This window comes from Ambystoma mexicanum, chromosome 7p (assembly GCF_040938575.1).
Source record: "Ambystoma mexicanum isolate Mex_15411 chromosome 7p, UKY_AmexF1_1, whole genome shotgun sequence".
NCBI classification, from domain to species: domain Eukaryota; kingdom Metazoa; phylum Chordata; class Amphibia; order Caudata; family Ambystomatidae; genus Ambystoma; species Ambystoma mexicanum.
In genome coordinates, this window is record NC_090939.1 from 953809986 (window position 1) to 953837781 (window position 27796).

Consider the following 27796-nt stretch of genomic DNA (forward strand, 5'->3'; position numbering starts at 1 on the left):
GAGCACATTACATGAAGAAACCAAAAAGGTCTTAATGGAAGATGAATGGTGACGTCACAAGAACATGAACTGCCTCACATATAGAAGGTATGACGACCTGAGAATGATGGAGACGAAACGCCATGAATAAAGCACATCATGAACCCAAAACGAAAGGACGATGTCAAAAGTAAGGCGCTTATGCCATGAGCATAACAAAGATATTCAACCAGTTTACGCATGTACATATGCTTGGAACCGCAAGAAAGCTAAGAAAATCATGCGGCTTGCTATACTTAGTTGTAAGATAGATTGTGGTAAGCGCCACCTATACAGATCTTCCTCAAAAGAAGCACGTTATATAAGTATACTTCCACTTCGCACAAGAATCAGAATCAACCAAGTGTTACTAGAGGCTACACGAGAAAAGCTTCATATTTAGCAAATCGAGAATAAACGGCAGAAATGAAACTCAGCAGAGACAAATCGTGCCAGAAAAGCCAAGGTCGTATTTTCCAAAATAGACGAACAGTAGCTACAATTAATTGAAGCAAAGAACAGAATATGCTGCTTAGAAAGGTCAAGATAAGAAACTGAAGGCAGTTGGTGGGTAAAATGAAAATCAAATACACGAATTACACAAAGAGGCAAATTCAGTGTCTGAATCACTTGACCAGCCGAGTGAGAAGAAGTGAGAGTTTCACACCTACACATGGCAGTGGGCCAGACGAAGATATCAGAACTTTCCAGTCAGAAGATGCAGTCTCTAGGCCAACCTCAGTGAAATAATGGACACATGGCCACTAAAGTGATTGATTGTAACAATAATTGGAGGAAGGCCGGGGGAACTGCGGGGCAACCTGCACCTGGCCGACCATTCTGCAAGCTGCTAAGCCAAGTGGAGAAGTATGAGTGGGGTTGATGCCAACCCAATCATAGTGGACCAAGTAATCTAGGGTCCTATAGTTAGTAGAACCAATGGGACGTCGTACTTTTAGTGACGTCCACAAGTAGCCATTTTAAGGTAGGGCTTAGATGCCCCACCTGACAGTGTTTACCCAATCCCCTTACTCCCGTTATCATATACAGATATAGTACCTATATTATAGTTACTTTTCCAAGACCAATAGAATTGCATGCCAACTTTTAAGTGTTAAATGTCAGTGATGAGTTTTTAGTATAAATGATGTGTTTTTTGTGAAGTTCGTTGGAGTTGTGAAGCGAGAGAGATCACGCATCCGCTGATATTCATGTGACTTCCTGTTTTTTGTGCTCGTCACTAAACGTGCTCCCTTTGCCAAACCGTTGAATGGTCATTATTGATTTGGTGTTGGAGTATAAATCTGCACCCCATCCATCTCACGGATGCTGCTATCTTAAAGTACTATTGGGCAAACCCCAGCTCTATGGGCTGGTTGAGGGGAGGGGGTCCCAGAGTACCGAATGATGTCCTGTGGTACAGATAGCTTAATCTATAGCAACAGCGCGTCGGAAGTCAAGGGCCGTAACCCTGAGCTGGCATTTCTGCAGTGCATGCTTAGTGGCTGAAACCATTTTCAAAGCCAGCCTCATGCTGGAGGATATATTTCATATATAAGGAATCTGAGCGTGGAAAGTAGGCAATTGTTTTCCTGTTTACATGTAGCTGAGATTAGGTTTTGTGGAAGGTTAAGCAGAGAGCATTTAGCCCCTATAACCTTTTCCTCTGTTATGGTGATAGTGGCTTCCTCACAAGAATTTCCATGCTTTTAAAAAAAATTGTTTCCAATTTAACTTTTGGGATTTCGTTGTCCTATTTTATGGGCCCTATACGTTTTGCTGGCCTGTCTCATTTAAACATTATTTTTTATTATAGTAGTGTGATAGTTTTAAACAGACTTTACACACTGCAAATGAATGACCTCATTAACATCCTTAAAGCATATCCCATAACATATCATAAATACGATTTGTATGCTTGTGGTCACATCTACGTTAATCGTCATTCAGTGCTATGTCTCCTACTAATAACATTCCATAGTTGTATCAATGCTGAAATTAATGATTGTTCTGCTAGGCACCAAATCCAAAATTCTCAGAACTTTAATATCATGAATAAATGTATCTAGGATTAAAATTCTCACGTTAAATGTTGCCTTACATTGACCCGATAAATGGGTTTTAATGGATTATGATCCAGTATACATCAACTCTGATCACGCACCAGGGCTTCGGTCACCATTAAACATCGAAGTCAATGAAGTTTCAATAATAGGACTTCCTCTTGTTATTTGTTGAAGGAAACCTAATCATGTAAGACTGACTGCACATAGGGATAGAAGTCCATATAACACCTTCCTGTGCACTTTTTTTTCAGTTATAGCTTGTATATTTTAAATAACGTCCCAGGTTTTATTGGCTCCCCAGTCTGTCAAGGAGAATGTTGTGGTTTATAGTGTTGCTGGCCATTTAGGCCAGTAAGGTGAGTGCTGATTGGGCGACAAGCCACATTTTGCGGGCCATATCCAAATTCTTGTGCATTACTTACCGAGCCGTGCACAAAACCGTCCCCGAATACCTACGGAGAATATTATGCCCTACCGTCCTGCACACAACCGAAGGTCAAGCACTGCCCTCCTCCTTGTGCTCGCCCCGCCTTTACATTAGCCAGGAACGGCGGGTGCACATTCTCAGCCCTGGCGCCAACAATCTGGAACTCTCTGCCTTACCCTCCCAATATCCCCCCACCCCCACCCAGTTTACACACGCAAGGGTACAGGGCTGTTTTTCCACACACCATGATCTGTTTTCCCTGGGTTGGAAAGGAAATGGTTACTCATCCAGAGATCCGTGTTAGTCAGGCTTGCCAGTTTGGGGCGGGGGTTCAATTGGTAATTCCCAGGATGTGCCTGCGTAGGCAAGAAGGCTTGATGCCACCTTTAACCATTGTGGTAGCTAGAGTCGCTTAGGGTTTGGCGAAGTGTCTTCTATCTGTGCAGCCTGTAAATGAGTAGCAGCTGTGGGAGAGTGATGGCGGGAAGGAGACTTTGATTAGTAGGGATTCACAGTTAGCTGTGCAAGGCTGTGTTTCAAACAGTCCAATGGTTGTGTGGAAAGGCTGCTCTGCCTCCTCTGGAGGGTCTGTTGTGGGTGATGAGGGAGTAGTTTGGGGGGAATCCTTCATGTGCGATTGGTTTCAAGTTATTGGAGAGCCATGTTTCGATAATAAATATGAGATCAGGGTTTTCGAAGGTGAGGAAATCAAAGATGCTGTCTGTTCCAGGAAATCTCGCTGGCATTGATTAGAAGGCAGGAGATTTTGTGGTGTGGGGATTGGTGCTTCTCAGGGTGTCTGGGAGGGTGGGTTCAGGGTAGTCAGCCTGACCGGTGGGAAGGCGTTGGTGGTTGGGGTGTCTCTGAGGGTAGGATGGTGGAGGGGGCATGGATGGTGGGGTGTGGTCGCGAAGAGGGAATGGGCAGTCATGTGTTTTCAAGGTATGACGGGTGTGGTTCGGGTGGGGGCTGTTTGGCTGCTGATGATTGGTTTGGAAGGGGGGGGTCTGGCGAGTGGAGCATTGTGTTTGGTGCTGGGGGGGTGCTTGGGGTGTAGGGCACAGGGTTTAGTGGGGGGGGTGTCGATGGTGGGGAGAGGAGGTAGAGGCTTGGTTGTGTTCGAAAAGAAACTTGACAGGCATAGGTGTGTGAGGGAGCGTGATAGAGGGGGCTGGAGAGGTGTGGTTGGTTAACTGATGTAGTGCTGGAGAAGCGTGTAGAGCTGAGGGGGGCAGGGAGTGTCTGTCCCTGCCTCTGTAATTTGTGTGCTTGGTCGCCCATGGGGTGTGCGATAGGGTGGGAGGGTCAGTAGGGAAGGGGGTTGAAGCAAAGGTTCAGGAAAGAGCGAGACGTGCCATGCGAAAGGTGTGGCCGAGGGAGGTCTGGGAGGGGTGGCCGCGGGGCCAGAGGGAATGAGGGTGGAGTTGACAGCAGGTGAGGGTTAAGAGTGTTTCAATGAGTTTGGGAGGTGGAGCCATGCTTATCGAGGGAGATATAAGAGGGGGAAGGGGATTGAAGCCTTGACTGGTCCTGCAGATGTGTGGTGTGCGAACAAGGAAGGGTGTCTGTTTTTGGGCAAGGACGGATGGGAGGGGTTAGGGGGGTAGGGATGTGGCAGGTCTCTTCTGGTAATTGGATGGGAGGGTTGTGTTCAGGGCAGGAGAGCGTTTTTTTTAGAGTGGCATTGAGCTCCTCTGGTTTTGGACTTGGAATTTGTGTGCTTTGTGGATGTGGCGGAGGGTCCGTCTCTGGGCAGGGGTGGATGGGAGGTATTGGTGTTGAAAGGGGTATGGCAAGGGTCATGCTAGGGGCAGGAATGCAGTGTGCTTTTGAGTACCAGAGAGCTCCTCTCGTCTGGGAGTTGGAGGATGTGTGTTGTGCAGGGCTCTGGGCGTGTGATTGTGAAGGATGTGGGTATTGTTGGGGGGGAGATGGGGAGTGGTGGTCTAGGTTGCAGGTGTGCCCTACTAGAGTGTAAGTTGGCAGTCATGGTGGATGGGTTAGTATTAGGACAGTTTTTCTGAAGTCCAACTGAGGGCTTAGCAAAACCATTCAGCTGAGACAGTACAAGACTCCATTCTTTGTATAAGGCTGTACCACCTGAGTATATGGTAGCGTAGACAGAGCAGCCAGGCTCATTTTAGGAGGGCTGTAGAATCAGTACAAAGACATTGAAATAAACACCTGGTCCAAAGAAACACTGATACACTATGTATTGTAAAAAATAAATGGTTTATTTAAATCCAAGTAGGCCCAGATAAATCTTGGGGTAATGATTTCTATAACAGATCATAGAAACACACTAGCAACCACCCTGCCAAACCCAACACCAAAACCAAGAAGAATCTAAAGACCCCCAATAAGCCTGAACCACTCCCCCTAAAAGGAGCCTTACTCGATATCAGATCCCTGGCCGCTCACCCCACAGAAATTGCTGATACCATTCTAACCAATGATCTTGACTTCATTGCCCTAACGGAATCATGGCTACACGAGGCATCAGGACCACATTTATCGTTAGCTATTCCTGTCAATTACTCCAGCCTCAGAGCTGACAGACCTAATGGCAAGGGAGGAGGCGTAGCGATCATCTCTAAATCACTACTAGGCTGTAGACTAGTCTCCACCCTATCATTTAAATCCTGTGAGCTGCTCACAGTCAAGTTACAAACCTGTCCCTCAAGCACGATCACTCTTCACCTTATATATAGACCCCCCCAGGCCCTCCTGGAGTCTTCGAAGAAGACATCACTGCGCTCATCACTGAAAACTCCAAGCCACTAGTACAAACCATTATCCTCAGAGACTTCAATCTTGGCTACAACGACCCCAAGGACGCCCCAGCCACATCCTTAGCAAACTCCCTAACTGAGCATGGATTCACTCAACCCAGCACTTCATCGACTCACCAGAAAGGTAGAATTATCGACTGGGTAGCAACTCTTAACTGCAACACCACTTGTAAGGACCCCAACCTCTCACATGGACGGATCATTACCTTATCCCCCTCGAAATCCACATCAACCATGCAGTTCCTAAAAAGTGCCCCATTGCACCAGCCTGCCCAACCAGAAACAAACGCAACATCACCGCCGAAGACCTATTACCCTTGGTCCTACCCACCCTTAACGCTCTACCAGACAATGCTGATCTAAATCTACTTGACGACACCTTCAACAACTCCATGGCCACTGCCATTGATACCATTGCCCCTTTGGAACTACGTAAAAGTAAGCCAATAAGCCACTTGAATTCGTGGTACACCCCCGAACTTAAACTACTTAGGAAAAAGGAGGCCAAATCAGAACTCCTATGGAAAACTAACCCATCATCTGAAAACAAATCCAATCTCAAGAACATCTACGCGCTATTCAAAAGTGAGATAATTCGCACCAAAATAGATGCCTGGAACGTTAGGATAGATCAGGCAGGCTGCTCCACCAAAGAACTATTTAAAATACTGAAGGAGCTAGAAAACCCCAATCCAGTTCCAGACACCTACTCAAAAGATAAACGTTGGTGCACTAGCATCCAGAACGCCCTCAACAACAAAATCACAGGACTGCAAACCAAAATTGAGGACAAACGTCAACAACTCTTCAGCAACAAGACCACTAACCCAATCCTTAGCTTACCAAATCCTATCAAAGATAATATAGGCTTCACCTTTAAGTAAGTTACTATCCTTGAGGTCCAAAAAATCATCACCTCTTTAAAACCATCTAACTGTAAAGGGGACAGGTGTCCTGCCCAGATAATAAAGGACGCAGCCAGAGACCTCTCCCCTTTTATCACCAAGCTAATTAACCTTTCATTCACTAACCACTCTGTCCCCAGCAACCTAAAACAATCCTGGGTTCTCCCTCTCTTAAAAAAACAATCACTAGACCCAGCCATACCAACTAATTATAGACCCATCACCACTGTCCCTTTCCTGTTAAAAATCCTGGACAGAGTTGCCTACATCCAGATTCAGGAGTACCTAGAATTTAACTAACTGCTAGGTATACATCAATCTGGCTTCAGACCTCAACACGGAACAGAAACCGCTCTGGTTGATCTCAAAAGCCAGATTGATGAAATCAAAGACAAAGGTAATGCCGCAATCTTACTTCTCTTAGACCTTTCAGCGGCTTTCAATTTAGTCGACCACAAAATCCTCTGCAGCCACCTATCTATCGCAGCCCACTTCTCCTCTGCCTCCTCATGGATACAATCCTTCCTGGCGAATAGAACCATGCAAGTTTTCTCCACAACAGCAGCAGCGGACCCTATCCCCATCAGATGCGGAGTCCCACAAGGCTCCTGTGTCTCCCCCACCTTGTATAATATATTTACAAAGCCGCTATTCGACAAACTGGACCATCTGGGTGTCACCTACACTAACTACGCAGATGACACCCAGATCCTCCTCACCATCTCGGGCAATTACAATGCAGACGTCACCCGGATTAACGAAATCTTCTCCATCATTCAGGCATGGATGGCCACCCACGGCCTATGCCTAAATGATGAGAAGACTGAGCTTCTTCTGGTCGGCTTTCTCAATAACCTGTCAAAACTCAGTCCTTGCTTCAATAACATTATCTTAGATGGTAATACCATCCCCATCGTTAAGAGTATGAAAACCCTAGGCTTCCACCTTGATGCCAACCCCAACCTCTCCAAACAAATCAACGCGACCGCCTCAGCCACTGCCTATATGGGTAAGCTAATTAGGGCTAGCCAACCAATCCATAATTAACAAACTCCAGGTGCTCCAAAACAATGCGCTACGTGCAGCACTCAACATCCCAAGATGAGAGCACATTTCCACAACCAGGAAAGTGTGTAAATGGCTTTCCATACAGCAAAATATTGACCTCCAAAACCATTTGCCTCACTTACAAGTCCTTAAACCACCTAGACCCACCGTACCTCACCAATAAATTTACTTTAAAAACCACCACCAGGACCACCAGATCATCCAACTCCTTATGCCTGTCAGTGCCCAGATTTGACCTAAAAAGAGCAGGAGGCGCTAGTTTCACAGTGCTTGCCTCCCAACTTTGGACCACCCTACCACTCAACATTAAAACTTTTGAGACCTTTCCGATCTTTAGGAAACATGTTATAGGCTGGTTACTGAACAAAGAATAGCATTTACCTTCACTTTCTAAGATCTTCAACTCACTAAGGCCGCAACCATGCCTATTCTATTTCTAAATTGTTGTACCATGTAATTTATGTAAATTGTTGTACTATGTAAATGTATATCTCAATCCTGTAACCGCTTCCTTAAGCGCCCATCTACCTACGGGTCTGGAGCGCTATACAAATAAATAAAACAAACATTATAAAAAACATAACACTATGCTTGCAGGTACACAGACCAAAGCATATAACCTAATTTGGAACACCGAACAGTAGTTCTAGGGAAGTCGAAACTAATACTTACTTTTGGATTACTTGCAGTAATACAAGGTAGTAGACCCCAGCAGTTGTACTGTGACGCTCAGCAAGAAATCACAAAGTAAGTCAGCTGGACAATATACTTGTCAGAATAGTGGAACACTTGTTCCAGGAGCAGTAAAAACCTAGAACTCTGAGGATAAGTTATTTTAGGGGAGTTGGACCTTTGGGTGTAGGTGCAACGTATTCATCCTGGAAGCAAGACACGGAGCAACACAGGGTCGATCCCTGGGTCTGTGCTTGGAAACCTCTGGGTATTAAGCGCGTTATAAATAACCAATTACAATATACAATGACTTAATTTTCAGCTCAGTGTAACAGTGTCTAAGATCAGTGAGAACTTATTAGTCTATTTTTGGATGGCTCAAGGCAGACTACGGTTAGTTACACCTAAGAACACTTCAAGAACGGCACACAGCTATTCTAGGCAGGTAAAACCTATATACTTTTAAAAGGGGCTATTGGCAACTTATGGATCATTATAACCTAAGGCAGACTTATTCTGGACAGGCTAACAGCAAAGTCGGGGGAAGCAAGACCCAATTGGGACACTCCTACATTTATATCCTAACAGGAGCAGTACAGTGGAACCAACGGCTTTACTTTTGGTAAGAGGTGGGCCCAATTCACAGGTGAGTAAATTAACCTACCATCTACTTTCTTTTGGAATGGCGAGACAGTTTCTAAGGAAAGTCATATTTGAGTACACTTATTCAAAATGGCACACAGCTAAGTAATAACTTTTTCTAACTATACACTCTGAGCTACAGTTTCCAACTGATTCATTTACATGCAAGTAACTTTTCAACACTTGGTTATCTTTTCTAGGCAGACCCGTTAAAGCATCTAGCCCTTCCCAATTATAGTATGAGTTCTCTCGGAGGCAGAAAAGGGACCCTACTGGTCTAGGAGCCAGCTGTAGGCATGCTAAGATGGGGCTCGGTTGCAGAAAGATTTCAGAGTTCCAGAGGAGGACTTAAACAAGTATTTTACTTTAGAGTTAGTTAAGACACCCTAGGAGGATTCCATCAGTGGGCCTGGGTGAACTGGATGAGAGGCCTCCCAATTGCAGAAAACGCCCCAAAACCAGAGGAATCGCAAGAGGCGTATGGTAGGTAAATACCCAAGCCAGCACAGTACCTTAGCATGGAAGGTTTTGCAGCAGGAGGACTTCAGGATCTGTAGCCAAAAACCCAGGTGCTGCATTCTTTTTCAGGAGGACAGAAGACGGGACCCTGTATGGGCTTTTTCAGTAGCGATCGACACAGAAGGCTTCATGCAAGGGTTTCTTCGTGGCTGGACGCGGTTCTGTGGATATGGCGCCTTTTTTTAGGAGCACAGAAGAAGACGGAATATTGCTGGTCGGATTCTCGTTGTTGCAAGGTCAGCACTCTGGTGAGGGGACTTTTCGGACTCGATTCACGCCTCTGGAGGTCCAGCAGGATGCCCACAAATTTTCAGGAAGATTCGTAATTTGGAAGACTGCACAGCACAATGACTCGAGGTCCCAGGGTATTGGGCTATTGCAGCACCGCAAGGTCACAGCACGATGTGGGATGGCTCAAAATACAGGTCGTCTTGAGTCTATTGGGGTCTCACAAGGCTCTGGGTCATCGATTTCGGAGTCCCCAGGTCGATTGGAGGGAAGGCTAACAGCAGGCTCCGGTTACACAGCAGGCTCTCTGATTGCTGGAAATGGTCTCAGTTGTGTTTTCTTCATCATAATCTTTGGTTTCAGTTCCAGTGGTTGACTACCTCTTCAGCTTCCAGTATCAGACATTTATGCAGGAACCCAGCCAATCAAACAGCCATGCAACATGCAAACTTAGGGGTGTGGGTTGGCTCCCAGTTTGAACTGGATTCTTTCTAGCAGTCAGGCTGGAAGACAAAGGGCTGCAGAGTTTTGGACTCCTCCCTCGCTTTCTGTCTTCAGACACTCCAGAACCTGGGCGGGGAATGCGCAGGATTTCTGCCGAAGACAACCTTGACACACAGAATTTTCCCACCCTGGAGGTCAGGGGAAGGAACAAGAAAGGACAATGCTGAAATGGCAAAAAAAAGACAACCGTGGCCATTTTGGTAAAATGAGCACCTATGGGTGCCTTTACCAGGGCTGTGGAAACAGCCTGCGGTAAAGGTGCACCGAATTAATAAAAAGGTTCACTGCCACCAGCCATTAAAAATAAGTTTGTCCTTGTAACATAAATGTTACATTTAGAATGAGAACGAGGATACTCAGTATCTCCAAAGCACTGTAAAAGGGATCCAAAGATCCTTTCTACCCTTGGCAACTGTAATTCTCACAAGGTTAGCCAGATTAAGTTAACGGGGAGCCCCGAGGGCAACCCTGCAACAATAAAAAGGTATATACCAAAAGTTGTTAAAGGATAAAATTAAAAAGGCTCTTTGGAGAGTCTTAAAAATGACACCTGTAAAAAGAGTAAAAGTGTGGAAGAAGGTTCCCTCTAACTGAGGTATGAGGAAAAATAATCCACCAGTAAAGCAAAATGTTCTCGAGTTGACACAGGTCAGGAAGATTTATCATTGCTATGAAAATCTTACCCAGCAGTCAGTGGGCCTCATTACGAGTCCGGCGGTAACCGAGCTGGAAAAACTGGCAGGTTACCGCCGGACTCGTATTACCATTCCGCCTCTGTGATTCCCGGAATTACCGTGGCATAACAACCCCGGGACCCGGGAATTCTGGAGGCGGAATTCTGTAAGTCGCCATTCCCATGGAGTACCATAGGACTCCATGGGGATGGGGGGACCATGGAAACACAGGCTCCGTTTGACAGAGCCGGGTTTTCCATGTCTGCCTGCAGGGTTTGACACCTCTCGCCTGCAGAACTCGATCAGCCGGTCCGGAAACAACGCTGGCGGCAGGTTTATCACCACCGTTATTTCCGGACCGGCTGACTCGTAATGAGGCCCAGTGTCTGGTTTGTGTGGGTTGTAGGGATGAAATGGGGTGTGAAAAGGGGTAGGGTTGTAGGGGAGGGCAGGTTCCTCCCAAATAGACTTATGTTTCTCAATCGGGCGAATTGCAACTAGGCCAACCCACTCAATCAGAAGAAATGCAGTTTTAGGCGACTAGCAGTCTCAGGAAAGCGGTGAGAGACACAGTAGTGGGAAACCACCTAGATTTGAAACTCAACAGTAGTGGCAAAACACCTACCTGGCAGGCCTTGTTCGTGGGTCACCAAGGATCCCTAGAGTTTTCTGACCAGAGACTGGATTTTTAGTACTTACCTGTGATTTATTCTACCGAAGGTACTTGTAATTCCTGTATTTTATTGCATTCCCATAGGATACAATGTTGTAACAGTAACCACTTGTGTTTAGTTTATATTCACTTATATGGGTGATCGGATCCTTTTCAGTTCCATTTCTGTTAGAGTACATTTTAACAGATTTTTTTGGTGCCCCCTGAGCATTTAAATCGTTTAACCCCTTCACTCCCTCCAGTAATACTATTAAGTATATGGTTTACCAGCGAGTTACTTGTTAAACTGTTTACTGGGTGTTGTGGGAAGTACTGCGACTGTTCATGTATTGACCTTTGTGTTACCTGAATAGGACTAAGTGTTTCCTATGGCCATTGATCCTCTACTCACCTCCCCCACTCCCTATTACCTATACCCATAGTTTGCCATCAGGTATAGGCCTGGAAAGAATTGAATTTCAGGTCTTTGACAGTTTTTTTCCATTTTTTTTAAATCAACTGTGTAGTGTCTTAAACCCCCAGTCCATATTTCACTTTGCCTAACTTATTTTCTTTTTAATTATACCTGTGTACTTTAATTTCTTGGATTGTGTATTGGCACTAGCTGTGCCTACCAACTAGCCTTTTTTCCTCTTCTCACGAGTGTAGCAAAAACTGTAGAGATTTTGTACTATCCAATGTTTTTACCATGTTTTGCACTTGGACAGATGGTTTCGTGCCCTGTTGCCATAGGGTTGTGTACAAATCCCATAACCTCTTTGAGGACTTAATTTGGATGTGCAGAGTTTATTTTGCGAGAGTTTTGAGGGGTCAATGTTTTAAGTTGAAGGTTTACACTTGAATGGTTTATCTCTCCTATTCTAAATGTAAACAATAGTGGGTGAGCACATTCCCGATTGGTGATGCAGGGGGAGGCCGAGCGCGTCCTTGACCAGATGTCTATCCAGGAATGGTCCTTTATGCTGTGACCTAGGTCCGCCTCCCATTGGGTCATGTAGGAGTGCTTGGTGCGGAAAGGGTCCTCCTATAGTAGTTTGTAGTGGGCCGAGGTCTTCCCCCGGGCCGGCAGGTCATTTATTGTGATCTCCAGTGGGGCAGGGTTTCGGGTAGCTGCTGCTCGAGTCTGGGGGTGGGAGCACCAGTGCCTCAATTGGGCATAGGTGAACCTGTCTGTTTTCGCCAGTTGGAAAGTGCGTTTACATTGTTCGAAGGTGTAGGGGGCGCCCCCTCAAAGAGTTGTCCCAGTGACTCGAGACCACCCGCCACCCAGTTTCTAAAGTTCATTGGGCAGGAGCCCGGGGAGAAGGCTGGGTTATGGAAGATGGGGGGGGGGGGATGGGCTCAAGTCCACCTGGGATACCCATGTGCCTGCGGGCCCGATCCCAGGCTTTCATTGATTGATTTGTGGAGGACAGCATGTCTGGCCAAGCTTGGCGTAGGGAATAAACAGTAGAAAGCAGAGGGGGAGAGGAAGGCAGGATCGTTCAATTTCCACCCATTGCGGATGGCCCGAGGCCACTCCCCATGCTTGCCAAGTGGGCTAGCTGTGCTGCGATTTGGTATTTGCAGAGATCTGGCACACCCAAGCCACCCAGTTTCGTGCTGTCCAAAATGGTTCTTCAGGGAATACGAGCTTCTCCAGCATGGGGTCTGGCATGGATTCACATGCTCATGAATATTCTCTGCCGTCAGGCTGGGAATCCTCGGTAAAGAAAAAATCAGTATCAGTTTCGTTTCTGATCTGGCTTTCTCAGTAGTAACCAATCACTGGTCTCTGGGTCGTACTGCCCCCGAGCCAAGGACTGCCCTCTCCCTAAACCCCGCCTCTGGCATCCATCTTCAGATTTGTACCGCACGCTCAAGTGTTGGGAGTCCTTGTGTTTAGCTCTCGAGCTTTTGCTGCGTTTTCATGCTTTTTCAAAGAGAATTTCTAATTTTTCGGTCAAATAGAGCCTCAAGCTCCACCGTCTCTACATCCGATTAACGGGCATCCATGTCAGAATTTTCTACGCCCCTCAAGGGTGAAGATTTCGTCGAGTTACGCTTCTTGGAGGCATCGGCCTCAACATCAACTTCCCCGCCGGACAGCGAAGGAAAGAAGCTGGACGCAATGGGACAAGTTATCTCGTCGGCGGCAACAACGATTAAGGTGGCCAATGCCCTCGCGATCGTGGCCCGCTACGACAGGGAGTTATGGTACAAGATCGCCCCATTGTTGGACTTCCTACCGGATGACAAGAGGGCCGAGGCCCTGAAGATCTTGCAAGAAGGCGAAGTGGCGTCGGACCACGCCATTACGGTGGCAACGGACATTGCCGACACTGGTTTCCGCCAGCTAGGCAACGGCGTTTGCCTTGGATGACGAGGGTGGCTCAAGGCGACGGATTTCCGCCAGGATGTACAAGCCAAGGTTTTGGACATGCCGTTTGACGGAAACAATCTGTTTGGGAAAACAGTGGATGAGTCCCTCCCAAGCCATCAATGCGGACACAGAGACAGCTAAGGCCCTGGGCGTTCTCCGGCAAAGAAGGCCGTCCTTTCGGAGCCATCGAGGCAAGCAGTGTGCCTCCAAGGTATTCGGCGGTGGCTCCTCTACGTACCGCCAAGCAGCCCGCTCCTCGTCGCAGAAAGCCCATAGAGGACGAGGCAAGTCGGGTGGACCCCGCCGTCGTCGCCAGGGAGGCCAAGGCGGCAAGGCGTCCTCCAAGCAAGATTGAACCGACAGCGGTGTCGGGCCCCCACCGAAGCACCTCGGTGGGAGGCCAGCTGGCAAAGTTCGTCAGCGTGTGGGAGTCAATCTCCACCGACTGTTGGGTGCTGGACACCCTGGCCCAGGGGCACGCCCTCAAATTTCTAAAAAAGTGCCCCCGCATTCCACCCGTGGCCAGGAAGGAAAATCACATCCCTCAACTGCTATTGGAGGTAAGGGCGATGCTCAAAAAAGGTGCCATCGAGCTGGTCCCGAAGAGGCTCCGGGGCTCCGGAGTATACTCAAGGTACTTCCTCGTAAAAAAGAAGACCGGAGGATGGCGCCCCATCCTGGACCTGCGACGAATGAACAAGTACATCAAGACACAGAAGTTCCGGATGGTCACCCTCCAGCACGTGCTGGGACAGCTGGAGGAGGGCGATTTCCTGCCGTCGTTGGATTTGGAGGATGCGTACTTCCACATCCCCATTCTAAAAGGACACCGAAAGTTCCTCAGGTTCGTGGTCCAAGGACGGCACTACCAGTTCAAGGCCCTCCCGTTCGGATTGAAGTTGGCACCCAGGGTGTTCACCAAGTGCCTCGCACCGGTGGCGGTGGGGCTGCGCTTGCAGGGGATCCACGTCTAACCTTACCTGGACAACTGGCTTATCTTAGCAAGGATAAGGGAGCTCACCGTAGATCACACAGCGAAGACCATCCAGCTGCTCACGGACCTGGGATTCTCCATCAACTTTGCCAAATCCCACCTGGTCCTGTCGCAAGTCACACTTTTTCTGTGAGCCAAGCTCTATGCCGTGGCGCGCCTGGCCTCGCCGTCGGAGGAAAGGACGAAGGCCATCCTGGGCAAGGTGCAGCGTCTGCTGGCCACGGACGTGGCCAGGGTGAGGTCCACCAAGTCCCTCCTCGGGATGATGTCCTCCTGCATATATCTCGTGCGCCTATGCAGGCTTCGGATGCGCCCTCTGCAAGAGTTCCTCGACGCCCGCTGGATCCAAGCGACAGGCAGCTTCGAGGACAGGATCCCGCTCAACGAGACCTTCCGACGAGCGATCCGGTGGTGGGGCACCCGCGCTTATCTGACGGCGGGCACAGACTTTCAGACCCCATCCCACCAGATAACGGTGACGACAGATGCCTCCCTGGAAGGGTGGGGAGCGCACACCGGAGAACTTCATGCGAGAGGCCTGGCTCATGCAGCACTAGAGTTTGGAGGGTACGATATCCCGGCTGACTGCGGAGAGGTCCTTGCAAAGGCCAGGGCGTCCTCAACTCTCAAGTGCTACGGACATAAGTGGAAGAGGTTCTCTGTCTGGTGCCGTGCACAGATTATTAACCCTCTACGGATTACGGCCCCTCAAGTGCTGCCGTACCTACTGTCGCTGGCCATGGCTGGACTGGCTCACGCCTCCATCAAGATGCATCTGGCTGCGATCTCCCGATACACCAGAACCATGGGACGGGCGTCCTTGTGGTCCCATTGCCTGGTGAAGGAATTTATGAAGGGACTGTTCCGATCGTTCCCGTCGGTGAAGGCCTCTGCCCTGGCGTGGGAGCTCAACGTGGTGCTGACCAGGCTCATGGGGGCGCCATTCGAGCCCCTGCATTCGGCACCGTTGAAGTTCCTGTCGTGGAAGATTGCGTTTCTTGTGGCCATCACCTCCGCCCGACGAGTGGGAGAGATCCAGGCCCTATCCTGCAAGCCTCCATACTTGACTTTTCACGACACGAGGGTGGTGCTGAGGACGCACCCCTCTTTTATGCCCAGGGTGCCGTCGGACTTCCACCTCAACGAGCCCTTGGTGTTACCTGTTTTCTTCCCGTCGCCTTCATCACCGGCCGAGAGGACTTTGGGAGAGGGCAGTCATTGGCTGGGGGCAGTATGACCCAGAGACCAGTGATTGGTTACTACTGAGAAAGATAGATCAGAAACGAAACTGATACTGATTTTTTCTTTACCGAGGATTCCCGGCCTGACGACGGGGAATATTCATGAGCATGTGAATCCATGCCAGACCCATGCTGGAGAACAACAGTTAAAGGTAAGTAACTTGTTCCTTTCTTGCCCTTCCAGATAAAGTCGATTATTTTCCATGGGAGCCGCTGCACAGGGGAAGGCGGGATTGAGGCTGGAAGAGCGGAGCATGCATAGAAGAACCGTGGGAGAAGATTCATTTTGCATGCCGTGATGCGGTTTAACAGATTTCTTGCGACTGCCAGTGGATGAGTTCCCTTTCTATTTCTTCGAAGAGGGGGGGAAAGTTTGTTTGGTACACTTTTGCTGGGTGGGCGGGGATCTGAACCCCTAGATATGGAATAGATGTGACACTCCACTGGAATGGGCTTTGTTGTTCTAGGGTTTCCCTCTCATCTGGGCTCAGTCCCACTCCTAAGGCCACAGATTTCCCGAAATTGATAGCAAACCCTGCCACTCTCCCAAAGTCCTGAATCTCTGTTAAGGCCAGCATCATGGAAGCTGTGATGTCAGTGATGGTCCGTAACACATCTGCGTAAAGCGCAATCTTGTGTTGGACGGGGCCTATCTGCGGGCCTCGGGTTCCGGTGGATCCACTGGGCCAGGGGTTCCATGGCCAGAGCGAAAAGCAAGGGGGAAGGCAGCCCGGTCTTGTACCACATGTGAGCGGGATTGGGTCTGATAGGAGGCCATTGACTCTCAGCCGGGTCTTGGGTGCTTGATAGTTTTCTAGGACCATTCTTCAAAAGGTCGGGCCAAAGCTAAAAGGCCTCGAGAGTGAGGCGTAGGTATGTCCAGTCCACTTTGTCGAAAGCCGTGGTTGCATCCTGGGCCAGCAGGGCGAGTTGTTGAATTTCGTGGTTGGCAATCTCTATCAGGTCCAAGGCCCTACGGATGTTTTCTTTTGTCGACCTGTGGGTTATAAATCTTGTCTGGTCCGGGCCTATAATGTTCGGGTGGATTGGCGCCAGGCGGTTGGTCAGGACTTTGGAGTATATGTTAGCATCCAAGTTTAAAAGTGAGATGGGTCTGTATGAACTGGTGTCCTTTGGATCTTTTTCGGATTTGAGCATGAGGATTGTAGTGGACTCATGCATAGTTGCGGTGACTGTCCCAGTGGCGGCGAATGAGTTAAAAAGTCGAGTTAATGGCGCCACCAGTTGAGGCCAAAATAGTTTGTAGAAACGGGTGGAAAACCTGTCTGGGCCTGGGGCTCTGGGTTTCAAGGTTTTTATGTCTTCCTCGACTTCCTCGCTTGTGATGGGCATTTTCAGTTCCTCCCTAGCTGCGGGCGTAAGGAGTGGGAGAGTTGCCTCTTGGATATAGGCCTGCTGTTCGTTTGCATTCCTTGGGACCGCTGTTATTTCCGATTGTTGGGCGACTGCCAGACGTAGCTTCTCGGGTTCCGTGAATTGGGTCACTCCCTGTGGGTCACGGAGGCCTAGGATGGTATTCCTTCTCTTCACTTTGGCCAGTTTGTTTACCAGAAATGTATTAGCTTTGTTATTATTGACATAGTACCATTGTCTTGTTCTGGTTAATAGATTTGCCGTGGCATCAGCGTAATGCGCCTCCAGTCTCTTTCTAGCCACCTGTACGGCCTTGTATGTTTTCGGGGACCAACCCTTCCGTTTGTGGGTGGCTTCCGCTTCTTGGACCTCCGCCTTCATGGTGGCGCGGGCCATCTGTTTTCGTTTATGGAAGGCTGCCCCTTGGGGCGACAGTTCCCCTTGCAGCACAGCCTTCATGGCGTCCCAGGTGTTGGCTGGCGAGGTATCCTCGTCCCGGTTTTCCGTGAAGACATTTTTAATCGTTTTGGTGATGGAGTCTCTCACTGCCATATCACGCAGGATAGGGTCATAAAGGTTCCATTGTCGGCGGGGGAAGAGGGGGTCCGGATTGTGGACTCGTAAGGTTGAGACTGGGGCGTAGTCTGAGAGGATCCGGGGGCCGATGGAGACATCGTCCGTGAAGGTCAAGAGCTGGGGGGAGGCCAGTAGCAAGTCAATTCTGGAGAAGGTGCGGTGTACATATGAGTAGAAGGTGAAGTTCTTCTCTTCCAGATATAACTCTCCAGGTGTCAACGATATTTAGCGTTCGTAATAGGCGGAGTAGTTCTGTTGATCGTTTTAGGTCCCTGGGGGGTGGGGGGGGTGCGATCTGTCTTTGAGAGGGTGTTGGGCAGAAACCTGTGCAGTTCCCTTAGGGACCACTGCAAAACGTTTAAGACTACAGGTGCTAGCAGTAAACCCATTGGTAGCAGTCTGTACCACCCAGATTTACCTGGTAGCTGTGGCTGAGCAGTCAGAGTTTTCTCAAGAAGAGTTAGGCAGTATATAGAGTATACACATTAGGTACAAAAATACGGTAGCACAAGCAAACACTGACCAGAGCTTTGGTATAAAAGTATATAATTATTTATTTAACACACTTGTAAAAATACACTGGCACTAATATGTCAAGCAAGTTCAAATACAGTCACTAGAAATATATACACCTCCCTGATTAATTAATCGACAAGTCTTAGGAAAAGAACACCACTTATTATCAACACAGAGGTGAACGCTTAACCAAGATGGCACTCCAACAATTATTTAAAAAGGGAGAGAAAAGGCAGAAATAGGAAAACGCACAATACCAGCACTTTTAAAGAACCACAGCAAGTCAAGAAAGGCAGGGTCTACTGTAGAGCAAAAAGTTCACAGGCCAGGCCCACTCTTGGAGAGAGCAAGGCGGAATATGCCCAAGATCACACAGTTGAATTACACTTTAAAAGTCTTTGCAGATAGTTCAAAAAGGAGTTAGATCAGTTCAGAAAAGTTAGTTAACAGGTCCGAAGTCACCCCAGGCTTAGACAGTCAAGGATTTACGGGACACCTTGGACGGTCTGTTGCAAGGGAGACCAGGCGGGACACAGTACCTGAAATGGTGAGAAAGCTCTAGCGGGGGCAGTTGTTCCTGGCAGCGGGTGCAAGTTGGTGCTCCATTCGGGGGAAGAGAAGATCTGGACGTGGAGGAAAGCTGGAGGTCATTGCACTGCCAGGGAAGAAACCAGCTGTGTAGTTTCCCGGTTAAAAGGTACTACCCTTTCATTAGCAGGAGTGGTGAAGCGTGGCTATCCGGCCGCCGGGGTGCTTGGCACGGGCGATTCGACCAAGAGACGATCCAGGAAGGTGAAAAAGGGGCGAATTGGTTAACCCCACCAGCTTAAAGGAAGAAGACTCTCCTGGAAGATTATCTTCTCTGTCGTTGGGAAGTGGTGAGTCGGTTCAGCAGGGCTCCACCGGTGGTGTCGTTGTTGCAGGTCGGCTCAGCTTCTCCCTCTTCGGATTCTTTAGGTCCTGTGGCGACTGCTGAAGTTCCAGTCCCCAAAGCACTGCTTTTATGCAGAAAACCCCCATTCATCAGTCCTAGCTGTCACTCAAACATGCTAAGTGGTGAGCCGGGCGGCTCACCACTGGGCCAATCACACAAGAGTGCGACTTGAGTTGCCGAGGCAACTCAGTCCAGGGTGCCTATTTCCCCCCTCCCACACATCCTGTAGACCCAGACAGAGTGGCACCACTTTTGGAGGTTTCTGTGCAGAAGCCCGCAAATAGTGGAACAAAGGGCTCGACTTGGGTTGGAGTTACAGAGGCGAACACAAACGCCATTTTAAAACCAAGTCCTGGCAAAAAGACCCAACCGGGGAATAAATATTAAATAAATAACCTGGCGGTATCTTTAACATTGCACCAAAAAAGTGGTTATTTTAAAATGAATGGGAAAATCCCATAGGAAATATTCTGGTGGAATATTTTGCGTGGTAACCACTGCCAACAGCCAGAAACTCGACAAGGGGGGGACTGGACACTGCCCCCTTGAAAAACAGACCCAGGGGCAATCGAATTACCCCTACCAGTACTTCCACAATATGTTTGTTTGTACTGGTTCTGTTCACAATTTAAGACTAGTAAAGTCAATGGTGACTTTACATCCCCTGGGAGACAGTAGTCAGTCCCAGGGTAGGGAGTCTGTTTGGGGGTCACGGTGACACCCCTGTGTTACTGCACTGAGGGTGCTGTGTAACACACTTAACAAAAACACATGAAGCCCTATGGAGTAAAAGACCCCATAGCCCATAAAACACATTACAAAGTCAAAGGACATTCTCAAATCATGTCTGAGTGGGAGAAAGAGTCTCACTCTTAGCAGGAGAAAAGATTAAACCCCAAAAATCCAGCAAAGCTGCTGGGGGACTCACTAGGTTGGGAAATTAGCCTTTACAGAGAATTCTCCCTAACAGAGGGTCCGGGGCTCCATTAAAGTCTCCCCCAATGACGACTTGCCCTTAAATGAATGGGAGAAGGGGCTCCTCTACATCTCAATAGGACCCTTCCTGATGGTTGTTCGGTGCATAGGCTGAAATGAGGGTGTAGAGTTGGCCAAAGATGATGCATTTCATTGCCATGAAGCGACCCTCTTGGCATCTTAGCGTGTATAGAATCTGCAGGTTCAGGTCCTTCGCAAAGAGAATGGCAGTGCCCCCCCCCTTCTTGGTGACGGAAGCTCGATATTGCAGAGGGAAAGATCTGCTGCGTAAGCGGGAGAAGTCTGTCAGCATCAGGTGAGTCTCTTGCAGGAAGGCTACGGAGGATCCCTCATCCTGCAGCATTTGTAGGATAGACTTCCTCTTCGGAGGGTGATTTAGGCCTCTGACATTTTGGGTGGTGAACTTCAGTTTCAGGTGCGGGGGTGGGCCCACCGTGCTGTCTTGCCCTGAGAGAGCGGTTAGGGAGGGGGGGGTTGAGTCAGCCATAGTCCTGGGGATAAGCCGCGTTGGGTTCTCCGGGGAGCCAACATTGTGGCGAGGGGGAACGATTTTAATCCATCGGAGAGGCCTCTCACTACCCAGGCTGTCATCAGCCAACAAGGTTGAATTTCTCTCCAAGGGTAACATGGTGACGTCCACCTTGGAGGGGGGTATGAACTGCATGGGGTCCGCAGCAGGTTTAGGGAGGCTTTAGTGGTTCCAGCGCCATGTAGTCTTCCGGGGAGTCATCGATCATAATTTGTTTTTGCGGCTCCTCTGTACCCTTGTCCAGGGGGCGCATCTCGGCTTGGGGGAAGCAGTGCCCGGAGCGGGACTCGTTCGGCCAACGGGGGAGCGAGCCAGCACCCCCAGGAGATCCCTGGCGCAGGATTGGCACTGCATCTTCGAGGTGGCTGATGGTTTGTGGGGTGCCATTTTGCGTGAACTGCAGCGCCGTGGGGAATAGCCATCGGTAGCGGATCTGCTGGTCTTGAAGGAAGAGCGTGAGTGGACGCAGCATTCTGCGTTTCTGTAGGGTTAGAGGGGAGAGGTCCTGAAATATGTGGTAAGGGGAGCCCTGGAAAGATAGTTCATCGCGTGAGGGACCTATCACCGATATGGCCTCCTTGGTGGTATAGAAGTGGACTCTCGTGATTACGTCCGTGGGGGGAGAGGGGAGTCTGAGTCGGTTTCTCAACGGGGACGCAGCCTATGGGTACGATCAAGTAGGAGCGGAGATGCCTCCAGGTTCGGCAGCAGCGACTGGAAGAAGTTGCCCACGTATTCGGGGAGCTCCTTGTCGGGGATTGATGAAGGCACCTCTCGGATGTGCAGGTTATTGCTTCGGGAGCGGTTTTCCATATCTTCCTGTATGAATTCAAGGATCTTGGTTCTGTCCATTTAGGTCTGCATGGTGCTTTGTACTTCTGCTAGGGAGTTAGAATGTTCCACGTTTAGTTCATCAGACTCTTCCCCCCCCCTCTACCCTGCCCCCCCATCCTATGTTCCATGTCACTGACCCTTTGTTTTGTTTGTTCTAGTTTTGCAGTGAGTTCTGCCATGCAGGATCTGAATTCTGATTTTATATCGGACATGAAAGCTTGAAGGTCATCTTTTGTTGCGAGGGTCCCTTTTTTATCTTCTGTAGTCTTGTGGGGAGTAAGTTTAGGAGGATCAGCTTTCTTTCCTTTCTCTGACGCCAGCAGAATGGTGGAGAGGCCTGTGGATTTAGAAGGTTTCAGAGCTTTTGCCATGGTTCTAAGGTGGGGGGGGGGGGGGGTGACTCATGGTGAATTTTGCCCAAAGTCAGCGTGTTGTCTGGTGGGTTGGTTCACTGGCAGTCCCGAGATGTCCGCCAAGAACCGTGATGTCTAGGAATGGTGGCAGCAAGGTGGGGGGGGGGGGGGTAAAGTGGGCGGGTTGCCCCAGGAAATGAGTTGGCAGGATAGACGACTTCACTGCAGTAGGGATAGTGGTAATCCTTAGATAGGGGGGGCGTGCAGGGCTCCCAAGCGCAAGATGGCTGTTGGCACTCGACTCCCCTCTTCCTGCTGGCATCCGGAGTGAAGATGCAGGGGTTAGGCCTCTCCAAGCTGATGAGGGTGGGAGGTGGGCAGGAGCGCCCCAGGAAGCCTAGGGAGGCGTCCGTGCTGACCCGGGCAGGTAACAGTGGGCGATCCCAGTGCTCCGGGGCCCGTGAGAGGGCTGGTGAGGCTTAGGCAAGTGGGGGGGGGCAGTTCTTGTGGGCTTCGGGAGACCGTCCCACCCCCACCGAGCCGAGGGCCTCCAGAGGGCCGCAGATTGCGGGCAGGGCTGCAGTCGCAGAAGCATCCCTGTTAGATCGCGTGGAGGAAGGTAGGCTACCGGGAGGCACCGGTATGGGCTCAGCAGGGCTCCGCAGAGCAGATGGTGCTTTGGCTTCAGCAGTCGGAGCATTCCGCTCTCAGTGGATGTTTGCAGGTCCCCTCGGCTGTGGATGGCTATGCTTCCGGCCGCCTTCCATAAGACTCTCCTCTTGGGTGCCGGAGCAGCCTCCAAATGCTGCCGCCAGCGAGAGAGGCACAGGGGTCCCTGACGGCGGGCCACACGGGATAGTAGGCGGTGGAAAGACAGGCTCGGGTCCTGACCCGGGGGGGGGGGGGGGCGGGAGGAAGCTGATGGTGGTCCCCCAAGTCCGGGGCTCCAGTCGAGAGGGGCCGGAGCGCCCCCGTGCATATAGCAGGTCAGTCGTGGGGCGGGATCCAGGGAATATAGGCTAGCTTGGGGTGCTGATGCATGGGTTCTGCCTTGGGGGATCTGCTCTTCTGGAGCCCTGTCCGGGCGTTCAGGCAGCTCCCACCTGTGCTTCAAGTGCAAGTTGGAGAGCGAGAGCTACCAAGCTCCGCCAGCAGGCCTAGCGGAGATCCTGCCCTTCGGGGATGGTTTGATGACGGCGAGAGCTACCGGCAGGCTGCGGGACCCGGGCCGTGGAGACGCGGCCGCCATTTTGGAACATCTTGCGCGACACAGATTGCGGGTTCCCACGTCGCGTTATCAGGGATCCCGGACACGTTATTTAAGTTGCTGCAGTCCATTCTCCACATCTTCCTCTGCCTGAGGCTATGTATTACGACCACTGGACATAGCGGGAACTGGCGATATTTTGGTGTTGCCACGGACCCGTGCGGAGGCCATTAAAGAAGCTACCTCATCGCTGGCGCTCCAGGCCACGCCCCCTCAACTGCCTTTTTCATTTCCTTTTTAAGATCCTGTACCTTACCCAAAAAGCATATATTTTCCCTGCTTCAACTAGGCCTCCTAAATGTTTCATTGCTATAAGTCGACTATATGATTTAGGTTATCCTCTCTACTTGCTGGCAACTCCACATAAAAGGTTTTGGATGCATCAAACTGGAGTTGCAGTGCTCCTCTTTCTAAAAGTCTCTCCAGAACTCTCTGCCTTTTCAGAGCTTCTGCTAAAATGCCCTTTTGACTCCTTTCCAGCAATGAATCATGCCCAATCATTTGAAGATATATTCCTGAACAAACATGTTACTATTATTCCTATTCTTTAGTCTTGTCCAATCCATTTGTTTTGACTAGAGGCTTGAGTATACAATTGCAGCATGTGTGCTAATTGGGATCAATCTCGAGGCATGCAAGCCACATATAGGAACACAATTCGGTCATTAAGTTTACAGTAAAACAATGCACATGCTCCAAACTAGCCACCTGTATTGGTGGAATGCTCATAAGACCCAACATTTCACCTTTAGTTGATGCCTATATTGCAGTATCCCACACAGTGCAACACTAGATAGCATTATAACAAAAAGACAGAAGGAGCACGGACATACATGAATACAGTTGTTACTCTTTGGTTGTAATGAAAGAATGTACCTTTTAAACTTGGTGGTTTGAATAAAAGTATGCTTTCTTATTTTTGCAAGCTTTTTTTATTCTGGTCAACCCTTAGAAGCCCATTTTCATTGTAATTGATTGGGTAATTGGGGAAGCTAGAAACTAATATTTTTTCAAATTGGTGTATATATAAACCAAGATGTTCAAGCTATGCCTCATGTTTACTTTCCTTGTGCTCATTGCTGGATTGTAGTTGCACTAAACATGTGTTTTCCTCTTTAGTGATTCGCCACAGCTACTCTACATGCTTGAGCACACCTGGTTGGATACCAAATTCATCCTGCAAATCATGTGTGAACTGAACGTCTTGCCATTAGCGTTGCAGATCACAAACATTGCTGGCAATGTCATGGTAAAGTACTTGCTTCTTAAATCAAATACATTTGTATGCATTGTCATTTAATGAAGTTCAAGTTTAGTTTGGTGTCCAGTCAACTGGTCGACGACAAACTGGTCGACTGCAATTTGGTCGACACCATTTGGTCGAATGCCAAATGGTCGAATTTTTTTTTTTATATGTGTTTTGTGGGTTTTCGTGTGGGGGAAAAAAAATAAAAAAGAAAAAAAAGGGGGTTGGGGGGGGGACCCCCCCCCCCAAAAAAACCAAAAAATGGGTAAAAAAAAAAAAATTCGACCATTTGGCATTCGACCAAATGGTGTCGACCAAATTGTCTGTCGACCAAATGTTTTCGACCATTTGACTGGTAACCTAAGTTTATGCACTGTAGTATTTGGGCATAAATGTATGTTTAGTAAATTTAAAGAGCTAACCTAGCTGGAAAGCAACAGAGTGCTGTAAAGAGATGCCAACAAGAGGGCTGAAAGGGGTAGCACAGGAGCAAGGATGGGTAGGTGCAGCAGCGGTTTAAGGGGACTTCATGAGGGGTGAATAATAAGTTTAGCGATGGGCAAGGTTTTCTTTCAAGAGTAGTGTCTTAAGATGCTTCCTGAAGTGTATGACAGAGGGTGACAGTCTTGTCTGCATTGGCTACTTGTTCCAAAGAAAAGGGAATATAGATGGGAAAAGGCAATTTCCTGTTTTGCCCCCTCTTGCTGTTTGTTTCCCGCCTGAATATGCGACTTCTGGTGCACTGGCCTTCAGAGTTTCTTCCAGCCCCAGTGGTGTTTTGGTTATCACTGCATTGCAGGTGATGCCCTCCAGTCCTGAACGTGATGCGGTCTAGCAGTGGTACCCAGCAGATCCTTTGGGATGGAGGCTGCCATGTTATATTTTCTTAATCCTCTTATGAGACATGCTGCAGTTTGCTGGATGGCTTCCCGATGGTCTGATTAGTGTTTTTGCACAGCCCTATTTTAAAGGCTTTACAACCACTAACCTTAAGCTGGGACAGAGCATCCAGCACAAAAGGGATGCAGAACTCTTAAAATTGTAATGTGACACAGCATTCAGGGGATGGGGAAGCAAGCTGACACAGGTACAATTTGTCCACATTTATTCCTAAAGAATACACCACTCTTTTCTACTGAAAAATATGCACCTTTATTAAGTTACATGCACACTCGCATTGGTTGAATAAATACTTTAGTAAACAAAACACAGTTAAAAAAAGTGTACTATAAAATAGTAAAACACAATGAGACACATCCCATTCCTTCTACTATATTGCAGGTCCCTTAACTAGTTATACACATTACATATAGAGACAAGGGGTGGGAAATGAAAGGAACCAGTCATTAAAACAGTTAAAATAGTCTTAACCGGGTCACAATGCAGGGCTCTAAGTTAAGATTGGATGAGCAGGAGCTAAAAACAGCTCCTGGCTATCCAGCATTAACCAGTGACCAGGAGCTACGACTGGGGAAGGTGGAGCTATACACAGTGTTCAGCAAATCTAAGTTCTGCATAATATGGAAACCTATCCCTATGTCCATTATTTATGACCCATTATGCTTTAAATGTTGAATAAATGTGTCCTAAAGTTTATAGACTGTCCCAAACGCACAAAGCTAAATTCACATAGGTGTGTTTATTCGGCATCAGTTGGCCTGGGGAGCAAAAAGTAGCTCCTTGTAGCGTTGGTGTTTGGGCCTGTCAGGCTCTTCTAGGCTACAAGCAGGATCTCTAAATAGCTCCCAGCTCCCCTCAATGTTGAACCCTGCAATGCAAACACCAACAGCCACAGTATTTCTAGACCTCTAGAACCACGTATTTGGAAAATACAAATGCACACTACAGAAAATGAAGGGACTTGTGTGGAAAAAGATGACTAAAACGCAGCCAGATGCCAACAAGCGACATTTAGAACGCATCAAAGTAGTTCTCTTCAGGAAAAATAGGTAGTCACCACAGTTAGTTTGTGTAATCAGCATTGCAATGGACTCCTTCCTCCCACAGATTTCCCATCTTTATCTCCCAGCACAGCTGCTCTTCAGAAACTTTTCTGCAGCCAGGGGGTGCAGCAAGCCGCTAACCTGTCTACGCTTCTGCGACAGACATGACATCTGGACCAGTTTATACATAGAGGTATCGCACCTCATGGACTCTTCCTTTTTTCCACACACACTGCTTAATTTGAGAGCACTGCTCTAAAACATTATTCGTTTTATCAAGTCTTACCTTCCATAATTCACATTCGTTGCATTGCCGAATTTATCAAAATCCTCTGGTTTCAAATCCGGCATAGACCTTGGGCATTCAATGCCCTTTTTGGACCTGCACCACTTTTGACATGTGCTCTTACTGTCTTGGTGAAGGCAGTTGCATGCAGAAATGTAAGTCATTCCAATCGATGCACCCAAAGGCGCTTCAAGGACGTGAGGCAAAAAGTGTTTACTTTCCTCCACAATGCGAGAGGTGATAAACTGACTTCGAGATGGCCTGCTGCTAACCATGGAACAGAGGAACGGTCTCCAGTCTGAAAGGAGAAGAAAAAGGTCAAGGGGTCAAGATCCCCTGGCAGTTCATTGCGTCATCACTTAATAACCGAAGAAGAGCTACTATTCCGAGGACCTCCCAGAGGAAAATACCTGCAGTGCTCTACTCCTGAGGAATGGGAGGTGGTTCTTCATTTCTTGTTACGCGCAACACACCCATAGGCCTCGGTGCGCACATAAAAGACGTAACAAAACGAGAGAGCAAACAAATCAAATGATAACCAGAAAAACACAGCACTGTGTATGAAATCAGCCTTATCCTTAGAATTAAAGAAGGTCCTTATGGCCTTCTTAAAACTTGTGGGACATTAAATGCTTTGTATACTGGATATGAGGGAATTCCATAGGCCAGGTGCATAGGCATCAAAACTGGTATCCCCAAAATCTTTCTACTTTTATCGAGCGGAGACTAGTTTGTTAGATCCGTTAGAGCAAAGAATTCACATGATTGGTGGCTTATGCAACCGCTGCAGCAAATAGTCTGGTGCTTTGCCAGTAAGACACTTGTGGGTAAAAGAGTCCAGTGGTGGACTGGCAGCCAAGGAAATGATCTCCTTGCCTTGGTGAGATGGTCCGTTCTGCCGAGCCCACTCACTGCTCTTACTGCTCCGTTTTGAGCTACCTGAAGAGTTTTAAATTGCCTTTTTAGATGTACCAACCAATATGCTGTTAATGTAGTCCATCCTTGTATTGACCAAATCAGAGGCCAGTGATGGGACATTAGGAGTTGACAGATATGGCTTAATTTGCCTGATCAGTTTGGTAGTAGAAGCACAGGTCACTTTTACATGCAATACATGTTTCTTCATAGTGGGGTCCGAGCCAAAATAGACTCCAAGG

The 27796-nt window shown here is 48.4% G+C and overlaps 1 protein-coding gene across 2 annotated transcripts in view; it reads left to right on the forward strand.

Moving 5' to 3' along the window:
* POLA1 (DNA polymerase alpha 1, catalytic subunit) overlaps window positions 1-27796 on the forward strand; it is a 2474741-nt gene that overhangs the window by 641497 nt on the left and 1805448 nt on the right. For both annotated transcript variants that reach the window (XM_069637299.1, XM_069637300.1), the window contains exon 21: window positions 24284-24413. In XM_069637299.1, the coding sequence (XP_069493400.1) occupies window positions 24284-24413 (130 nt within the window). The remainder of the gene's footprint in view (window positions 1-24283; window positions 24414-27796) is intronic.